At 38.9% G+C, this 10,499-nt stretch overlaps 1 protein-coding gene across 1 annotated transcript in view; it reads right to left on the reverse strand.

The window, feature by feature from the left end:
• Positions 1-3,936: 3,936 nt before the first annotated feature.
• atp10a (ATPase phospholipid transporting 10A) overlaps positions 3,937-10,499 on the reverse strand; it is a 44,318-nt gene continuing 37,755 nt past the window's right edge. The window contains exons 20-21 of the mRNA XM_008407639.2: positions 9,270-9,445; positions 3,937-9,090 (exon numbers count right to left, since the gene is read on the reverse strand). Coding sequence (XP_008405861.1) covers positions 8,517-9,090; positions 9,270-9,445 — 750 coding nt within the window. The 3' untranslated portion in view covers positions 3,937-8,516. The remainder of the gene's footprint in view (positions 9,091-9,269; positions 9,446-10,499) is intronic.

Consider the following 10,499-nt stretch of genomic DNA (forward strand, 5'->3'; position numbering starts at 1 on the left):
TAGGACAGAATATCAACAAACAGCTTTCAAAGTTTAATAAACAATGATAAATTACAAAATTGTGACATATACAATCAAAGCTAAGGAAAATCTCTATATAGAACATACAACTATGCATATGTAAGATATTTTATTAGTAATTTCTTTCTGCAGGTCTATTTTGTTATAAGTATTGCAATATTCAAACCCGCAATTTAGCAAGATATGTAAATCAGAGCTGGACCACCAGACATATTGACTTTACAGAATCACACTATTAAAAATATAAACAAGCAGGCACGTGCAGAGGGGGACGGGGGCGGGGGGTCTTAGGGGTGCTTGAGCACCTGCCCCTTTTGCTCCTTGCCCCCAAGTGCCCTTTTGGTCAAATTTATTTATGTATTTATTTATTTTATTATTTTTTTGGTATTATTTCCTAAGCCCTCTTCTGACACATAACATGTACTAAAATTATTATTTTTGTACAACATAATAAGCCAGTCACCTTGTTACCTTTGACCTTTTGCCCGTGACGCATGACGCAGTTGCCTCTCGCGCAGTGAGATAAGGCGGCTAACTGGAGCTCAACAAACGTAGCAAACGTTCCAGATTACAGAACAGTTTTTGGTGAATAAAGTCGAGTAGACTTGTTACATGTCAGATGACGGAAATCGTTTCTGCTTCAGCTCGGATTAGCGGTTTAAGCAGAGAGGAAATGAAATACAACAGACATTGACAGGCCTCTGTGTCAGGCCCGGAAGCGCACGATTTAAATTTGGTCAAGACTAAAAGTAAAACTAACACCTGAGCGAGGTGTGAGGTGGAATTGCCCATCATTTCTTCTCTCCCAGCTGACAGGTTGAGCCCGGATCATTAGTGGGTGTTTGTGTTTCTTTGTGGTATCAGCTGAAAGCTCGTCCCCCCTGCTGTTTCTGCTGGCCGGGATTCCTGCACCAGTGGGAAGATATGGCTGCAAAAAGCACAGCGATGCTTTGTGTAAGGAGCAGAACGGAGGCTCTCTCCACCAACAGCAACACAGATGGTCCTTGCTCTGAAAAAAAAATAAATAAAAATTGATTGATCATTTGAACACAGCCACTGTTGTGGCAGACCCCTCCAAGTCCTCTGATATGAGCTTGATGAAAAAACAATGCGTCTTTAAATGGCCTGTCTTGATGTCGCCCTTCCTCTGATAAAATTCAGATTAAGGTGGTCGGCAAGCACAGCAGATCGCCTGAAAAGTAATTAGAGACAGAGACAGGAGAGCGTGAGAAATGCCTCCGTTCAGCAGCGGAGCCTCTTTAATTATCACTATCAATCTCTTATATGTTTTCTCATAACGTGACAACGAATAAAATCACTTTTACTGCACGTGTTTGGTTATCCTGCAATGGTGCACGGGATCTAGGGGGGGGGAAGAGGGTAGATGCAACCATGCTGGGAGTTTTATGTCCTGCAGGCTTAGGAGTGAACACAAAAAAAGTGTATGAAAAAATAGAAAAAGATGAGGGAAAAAAAATATTAATTTAGTTTGCAATCGGGCTGTGAAAGAGATGGAGATCAGCAGTGGAAGAAAGTTGACAGCAATTCCAGCTCAGGTCTTGTTAGAAACCAGACCGATGCGAACAATAGATGCATGTTTCTGTGAAATGTGCTTCTTCTGTGAAATACAGTCTCTTGGTCAGTTTACAAAAACACAGCAAAGGAAATTAATTTGTGCTAATTTGGTTTAATTATGTGGAAAGGTAAATTTTGAAAAAAAAATGTAATGTTACACACAAAAGTCTGGTGTCACTTTGAATGGCTCAATATTTCTGGTGCCAAATCAGTAGTTTCAGTTTTAATGGAATGATTATTCAGGACAACCTGATCGAGGCAAGAAGAAAGCTGTAATAATAAATCCTCCTCAAAACTTTCCAAGTCGTGGAACCTGTTCTTCTGTAGGGACTGCCAGTCGCCATTAAAGAATGGGAACACAACAGCTCCCATTCATTCACTCATTCCAGTCATAGTGATTTATTAAATTAATTTTTTTGAGCATTACATCATGTAATAATGTTATTCCATCATAAAAAAACACACATGGAGTGTTACTTTAATTTTTTTCTTGCACAGTAGGGAAAGCCTTTTATCTCCATGGCAACCATTCAGTTGTGCAAAAATATCTGTATGAACCCAGCAACGCCTTCGAGGTGCAGCTCCTCCTCTGAGCTGCAGCTTCCAACCTTCTCCCACACAGACCTCAGTCGCCCTCAAAAAATCCCCTCTCAGCTCCTTTAAACTAGCCAGCAGCAAATTAGCAAACGCCTAACTCAGCCCAATGTAATAGTGAAATATTTTCATTAGTCAGTGTAGAGGTGAGAAAAAAAAAAAAAATCACACAAATGTCCATGTACAGCTGTTCTACAGAAATTGTTGAACCAATGACTGAGTTCATGGCTTTTGTAACATTTACGTCTGGAGAAAATACTGTGAGTTCTATGAGGTTCTAAAGGACTGTTCAATGAAATGTTTGTGAAACATCTGTATTTGCAATGCTGGAATCGATCCCATTGGTTACTGGGTTTGCCTATTTATTTTTATTTTTTAATATATAATCTTTAAAAATAAGAAGTTAGTTTCGAGTTGGATATTGGATATTTCAATATCCGCCAAGCAAGCGGCATTTAGCTCAAGGTTGGTCCGATTTATGAACACTAATTTCGGCCAGCCGTTCTCCAGCTCCCTTCTCCAGGACTCGGAGGTTCACTTCACTGCAGTCGGTAACACAATAAAACCACCAGGATAAAGTTTGTTTTGGTCTGTGGCCTGCAAAGATGGCACCGAGCGACTGCACCTAAACGCCCCACAACGTCTGACGCAGTGGCGTTGGTTCCAAAGCTCTATTGGCCAATAAGAGACATAGAAGGCAGCTCTCCTCATTAACATAATAATGCAGCAGCAAAACAGCAAACGGAAAAACAGCAAGCAGAAATACAGAGAGCACCGTGACTGTTTCTATTTCCCACTCCGAGTTCGTTTTAAGTCTCTGTTGAACAGGAGAAAGAGACAAATTCAACACTTACACTCGTCTAAAGCTCCTCTTCAGCTGATAAACTGCTGGTCTATGCCGCTACATAACCCTTTGCCACTAAAGCCCATTTTTCTGAATTCGAAAACTCGATAGACCTTTAAGCCTCTAAATACCAAAATGTAAGCTCGTATTGTATTAAAAGCAGCTGAATAAGTTCTGAAAGCTCTGGTTTGGCTGTTTTGTCCTTGTTTTGTTACAAAAAAAAAAAAAAAAATCTGCTGAGCTCATTAAACGAGCTACTTCTCAGTGAAAAAAAAAACATTAAAGGGTTAATGGGAAGATGCAGTGATGACTTCCTGAAGGTAGATTATGGTCGAGCAGGATTTTTTAAAGAGAGAGGCCCAATTTTGTAACAACTGAAGGTAACATAGTTGCGTTATAAAACAGAGTCTACATGATACTGCCCCATTAATAAAGTATATTAAAAGTTGAATGGTTTGTCATTGGACGATAGACTCGTCTTTTAGATTACAGTGCAAAGACACAGGTTAATTCTCAGGCTTGTTAAAAGTAGAATTGATCAATGAGAAAAGAAAATGACTGAATTTGTTGTTGTGATGCACCTGCACTAAGACAGGATTTTTTTTTTTACATTATTGTATAATTTAACATCAATTACTTTCCACTGCTATATACGTATAATCCATAATCCAAAACTGTGTTCTTAAATATTACCTTCTTAAATAATGGCCTAAGTTGCTTTTTTTTTTTTTGCCAAAAGTAATTTATTTATTTTTTCCAAATTCACTTTTGACAGGAAATGACTTTGGTATGTATTTTGACAGGTTTATTATCACAGAAACACACTAAAATAAGTGTGCAGCCTGGTGAAAGGGTTACATTTTGCTATGGAAAGAGATTTACACTAAAAAAAAGTAATTTCGTAAAAATTCTACTTTACTCTTGCAGTTTTATTTTGATCACAAGCAGGCATATACAGAACATTTGGAACAACTAAAAACAACATGAACTTGACATAAAACTGTGGAACTGAACCTTGTGTAGTTTTCCACCTTCTTCACTGAGCTGAAGCGATTCAGGATTCCTCACCAACGTTTTGCTTACCAGAACTTGGTATTAATACAAAGGACAAAAAGTCGATGATTCCCCCCCACCAACACCCCCCCAAAACAAAATCTCAATTACCACATATACTCATGGATATCTGTTGTGCAAAAGCTCAATGTTGTATTTAGAGGAAATCAGCACGATGGAATGCAGCAGAACATGATGGAGCTTCTTTCAGGCACACGGAGGGTACAGGACGAACTGAACAGATGAAACACAGCAAACAGACCGACGAGTCTCAAACTAAACAACATGCCAGAGAAGGAATTTGTGTGCAAAGGCAATGAAAACAAGAGGGATGGGGGAGTCGGGGGCAAAGATGCCACACATCCTCATAAATATCTGTACAAAACCCCCCAAAATAAAAAGCTCAATCATATTTACTCAAACATATCCAGCAATTTCTTATCCAGTGTCAAGGCACTTACTATTACTAAGAAAAACAAGATAGATATAAATCACTTTTGGTATTAGGTTTGCTTTAAAAAAAAATGCATTGAACACAGTTAAAAGTAAATGCAAAGCTTCCCAGTAAAAAGTTCAGTTTGGCCAATTTTCCATTAGTTTCTACAGACTTAAAAAAAAGAAGAAGATAGTTTTAGTTGAACAAAATAATACCTCCCATTTCTTTTTGCATATTGTATTGCTATACTGAGTGAATAAACGTGTGCAACAGAAATTCTCAATGACAGGTCTGATGAAATGCTTTAAAGTGCAAATTTATTGTTGACTCGATTGTAAAGACGGTTCAGCACTGGGGATTTGGTTTACAGCGAAACACACCTGGCTAGTTAAAAACCAGCATGTGATAGAAGTTCTCATGAGGCCCTTAGCAAGTAAGAACATGCTAAGGAGCAACAAATTGGCTCTTTGCTTCAAGCGAATAGTTTTATATCTGCACACTTGCTTTAACGATAAAGTAGAGAACCACAAAGGTCAATTTAGCTTAGCTTAGACTGAGAAGAAAAGCTGCCTCCCAGAGGCTCAAAATCCCAATAATAAATATAGCCCATCTGGTAAAAAACTAAACAAAGCAACTAAATGTTGTGATTTTTCCAGTTGTTAAATACCAGACAATTTTTGGGTGAAGCGCAGTGACTCTTTGGAGGTTTTACTGGTTTGCATTAACCAGTAAATGTAAACTTTTGTTGGGCAGAACAAAAGTAAATACAGCTTCAAAACTCTCATAACACCGTGCTGGTGGTTGAAATCCGTTTTTGAAGACCAGGCTATCCCTTGAAAATATCCATTTTGCAAAGAAAAGTGATTGCTAGCTTGAACTTCGTTCTGTTTGTCTGCCGAGTACCAGTTAGCAGCTAAAAAACAGCTAGCTTAGCACTAAAGACTGGATGCTAACCTGTGTTAGCATCCAGTCTAATACTGGATTTAAAAAGCTCTAAATCTGTATTAGCTATAGACACAGGTTTAGAACTAACCTCTAACCCCTTACAAAGCTTGCTAAACGTGCTAAAGTGTTCACTTAGCAGTTTACTTCACACTGAAATTAGTAACCAGATAGTTGCATGGAATTTTAACAATAATAATAAAAAAACAACACAATTTAGCTTTAAAAGACACTATTTCCTTGCTAGCTACCAGCTGGCTCTCATCATAGATAGCTAGTAAGCTAGGGAATGAATTTCGTAGAAAGTGTCTCATTTAAATACGATTTCTCATTATGACAGCATAACACCCATAAATTGCATGCCAAAATGAGAAACTTGCTTATTTTAATATCTTCTGAATTTTCCATGTTACTGCTGGCAATGAAACATTTCAATAGCTCAGCTTCATCTAAAACTTATTGAACCAGAGTTAAAGCTCAACATTGGTAAAGTCAGAGTAAAACAAACGACACTGGACAACATGGCTACTTGTGGCAGTGACAGCGCCTCGGTATCTTGGCAATGTCTTGCATTCAAATTACTGGCTTGGAGCAGCTATAGTGTAGAGACATTTTCACTGACAAACTCCAACATAAACTCTCGCTTTTGTATCCAGGACAAAAGGAGCGTTTAAGGAGGTAAAACGTTTTTTTTTTTTTTGTAAGAACAAAAAATAAAAATTGGCTTTTCAATCCAAACTCCAGACTAAAACAGACAACTATGGGAGTTGCATAATTCCTGAGCTTTTGATGAGAAAGTTAACAAACGCTCCATTAAAAAAAAAAAAAAAGTTACTTTTAATTGAAATCAGCCAGGAGGTAAAAAAAAAAAAATTATATATATATATATATATATATCCGGTGAGTCATCTGAAACACACAAGCGCTGTCTGAAGAAGGTCTCATCCACCTCCCTTTCATGCCGGTGTTGTATGGTTGGTTCCATGGCACTGTTTATTTGAGCGCCGAGCAACGTCTAATTGGTAAATCAGGACTTCCTGCTTCTCTGGGCTTTTAACAGCATGAAGGAGGGCCGTTTCTTTATGGCCACTTGTTTGATGAGGAGCCGCGTTCACCTGTCCACCACACGCAGCGACGAGGATGGCAAGGTCAATTAAACACCAAAGGTCACCGCTGTGGTACTGGAGCAAATGGCGGTACCTCGGCGTCATCGGGTCAAAATAACAACCATTCAAAGCCACCGACATGCCACCCAGGTGTTTGCGTTGTAGTTACTAAACTCTAATGGGATGCCAGCACACTGAAAATGGGATGAAATTTGGTCTTTAGAAAAACTGAAAAAAGATAAGGAATGATTATTTCTCTACTTAATGTGTGTCCTGAAATTAAAAAGGTTGGATTAAAAACATAAAACAAAAAAACAGGAAATGATTCTCCTGCAATGTAACATGAAAACACTTTCAGACTTTTTACTCTTTAAACTAAAACCTCTCAGCTCCAAAAAATATATACATGTACAGTCACACAGAACAACACCTGGCAAAGTCTATGTACACATCTGTTGTGAACTCTCACAAGAGAAAGATTATATCTTGAATGTGCAGATGAGGAGAAAAAAAAAGTCACAATTCAGTGTAATTTACTGTGCAACATGCCAACTATAAAGATGCTTTGCTTTCAAAATGGACAAACTGGTTCAGCAGTGTGGTTTCTATCTGGGATAAACAAACTAAAAGCAGGAGATTTCTCTTAAAACTTCTGTTTTTGGAAGTCATTGCAGTGAGGATTCAAGGCCACTGTAGTGTGTGTTCCAGGTTTTAATGCCCCCACAGGATGAGCTGACAGCGGAACATCTTGGTTCTGTCCCTGCACAACGGAACCTGATCAACAACGAGATGCGCGTCTCTGAGAAGTCACAACTTTCCAAGGGAGAAAGCTGAATTTTTTTTTTTTTTTTGATTTTACAGTTCTTTCCTCTCCCAAATGTTTAAAGCAAAATTACATTAACTGTACATGGAAAAAACTAAATAAAGTACCTTTCTGCATATGCTTTAAAGAAATAATGGTATAAAAAGAATACAATAAAATTGATAAAAAAAATATATTGTGCAAAATTGAGAATGAGTAACATACAACTCCTGCCAAAATATATGGATGTACTGCTCTGTGAGGATGGTCAGTCGGTCGTTCGGAGCCAAAAAAAACAAAACAAAAAACAGATATGAAGCAAAGCTATTATTTAATGATGCCATAAAACGGATGTTCGCCATTTAGGAAGAATAAAGATTAAAAGAAGAAAAAATTATTTATGACAGCTTAGAATTTAGAAATGCTGGCAGCTTTTAAAAAATTTAAAGAATTTAGATTCTAAAACACAAGGAGAATGTAATTTTAGCAATGCTAAATGCTAACGTAAGATGCTAAGGATGACAACTAAGTTATAATTCTGAGTTTGTATTGACATGTTAAAATCTTTTTTTGATGGTTTTTCTCAAATCCGCAGCATGGGATTGACTCTCTTACTAAAAATACTAATAAAAATAATCAACAATAAACGGCTAATGTCAGCTCTTGCATATATATGAGAATAAGAGATATTAGAAAAAAAAATTTTTTTTTAATGCCAATGTGTTAGAAAGAAAAACTAACTAAATATTTGAAATAGGAATTTTGATATAAAAAAATAACTGAAGCAAAGTCTGGATCACAGACAATAGATGCTTCAAGTGTCCATGAAGCTGATCTGCTTATTCTATATAATACTGGAACTTAGTTGATAAATATATTTATTTCCAAGTGAGGTTTTTTTTTTTGGTTCAAGCAATAATCGAGGAGTTTCATCCTTTTTGTTTTCTCTACTTCATCTAGAAAAAAAAGGCTATTAAACACAACTTGCAGGTTTTGGAAATTTTCACATCAACTAATGAGAATTGTTCAATGAAATAATTGTGTGTGTATCTGCAGCATTTACAAAGTAAAAAAGACCGACTGCCCCTCCTCCCCCAGACCAGTGGTTCCCTAAGCTTTTGCCAGGAGTTGTACGGTGAGACATCATAAGGACGTGTGCGGCGCCCGTTCTGCCGCCGGGACGGTCCTGTGTGCCGGCTCGGCAACGCGGCCGGAGCGTAGTCCTCCCTCTGACCTGTGTGTGTATGTAACGCACTGCGAGGCTCCGTCGGGGGGCAGGTTCAGGTGGATGCTGACCATCTGTGTGACCAGCGTCGCAGAAGCTGACCGGCCGGACGAACTCGGACCCGGCCGTGGTAAGGTCTCATCCAAGTGTTTGGTGGAATGAGGTTTTGGCTTGCCGGGGAGCCGAGGGCTGTGTCTGGCGTGTGACGGAGCGTGCGGGCGGGTAAGCACCAACGGGACTTTTTGGCCCTTCTCTTTACGAGTTTGCTTCACAGGGCTCTGTTTGTCCTGACTGGAGCTGGGCGTGGTCGCCTGGCTAACTTTGGGCTTGCTGAGCGACAGGAAGTTGGGTCCGGCACCCAGCAGCAACCTCATCTTGGACCTGCTCCGATCGAGGACGTTCCTACGAGTGTCGGAAGGGAGCTTATCTAGCTGCCTCCCGGCCTGCGCCTGGGTTGGAAACAGAGTGCCTTGGCACGCCCTGTAGAAATATCTGGAAAAGAAAATCAAGTCAAGACGTCAGGATAAACTTCGGCTCTGCTCCTGCGATGAACGCCGGGATAAACGAAACCATCTGGTGTCAATAGCAGAAATAGTTTTCACGGCATGCATCATAAATATTTCAGACTACTTGTGCTTTCAGATGTCTGCGAAACAGAAGCCAGAGCGTACCGAGGAAGAAGCGCCAGCATGGGGGTGATGACGCACAGCAGGTAGAAGAGCGGGTCCTGGAGCAGCCTCTGGATGTTCCAGTAGGAGTAGCAGGTGGAACAGGAGGCGTTGTAGAAGAGAGCGGTGGTGAAGAATATAGCTACACTGAAGGCTATCGACAGCCAGTTCATCCAGGTCTGCAGAGAAGGGAGAGAGTAAGGAGAAGAAACAATTACTCATCTAATGGGGATCAATACGCCTCAATTAAAAAAAATAAATAAAAAAACATAAAAAATCACACTGTCTCATCACAATCCAAGTCAGCGGAGGAGAGGCATCAGGACAAAAATCAGTTCATACTTTAAAAGCTTTATTTAGAACTAAAAGGTGGAACAACTCCTTAGAAAAAAAAGGTAGAACAAATTAAAAGATTGATTTTAAGACCAGACATCATCAGTGATCTAATTGAGTATGTATGATTGCCAACAGGGTGTGTGAGCCACACAATGGCTTAAAAAAAAGAAGAAGCTAAAAAACACTCAGTATCTACAGAACAAATACATTTTACTGAAACTGGACGAAGTGACTGAAACTGTAAATTAGTTCATAAATAAGTTAGCTGGTAGTTGGGGTTGTTTGTCTTAGATGAACAGGTTTCTTGTTTCAGTTTTCACACCAACAAGGAGATGCCAATTGTTTTTAGGTTCGTCATTTTTCATTCTTTACCTGACATGGGAGTAATGCCAACTGAAAATGGAAATGTGCTCTGATGTGATACTTGGGAGTATATAAAAAAAGAAGCAACACTCTAAAAATTTCCATCAGTAAAACTACTAAGCTGTGATGTCGGTTGTGCAAAAATGAATTTGTTTTAATGAGGGAACATGTTTCCCAGTATAATTTTTCAGAATACAAGCTTTTTTTAAAATGACATTTGCATTCAGTTTCTACTCTTGCTTACACAATAGCATGTCCCTTTTGTCTCTGTGTAGCAAAATGTAGCCAGAAGTAAATTTTGATGTTTTTTTTCTTCTCTTTTTCAAAATTTAAATATGCTCTCTTGTCTCAATAATTTAATCTGATTGTTTCTCATTTACAGATTTAAAATGGCTGCTAAAGAACACTGAATGTTTGAGGCTTTCTGTACATAAATCCAGTAGGTGCATGTCACCATGCAGCACATGGTAGGAGGCGCGCACACACACACACACACACACACACACACACACACACACACACACACACACACAC

Source organism: Poecilia reticulata, linkage group LG4 (assembly GCF_000633615.1).
Source record: "Poecilia reticulata strain Guanapo linkage group LG4, Guppy_female_1.0+MT, whole genome shotgun sequence".
NCBI classification, from domain to species: domain Eukaryota; kingdom Metazoa; phylum Chordata; class Actinopteri; order Cyprinodontiformes; family Poeciliidae; genus Poecilia; species Poecilia reticulata.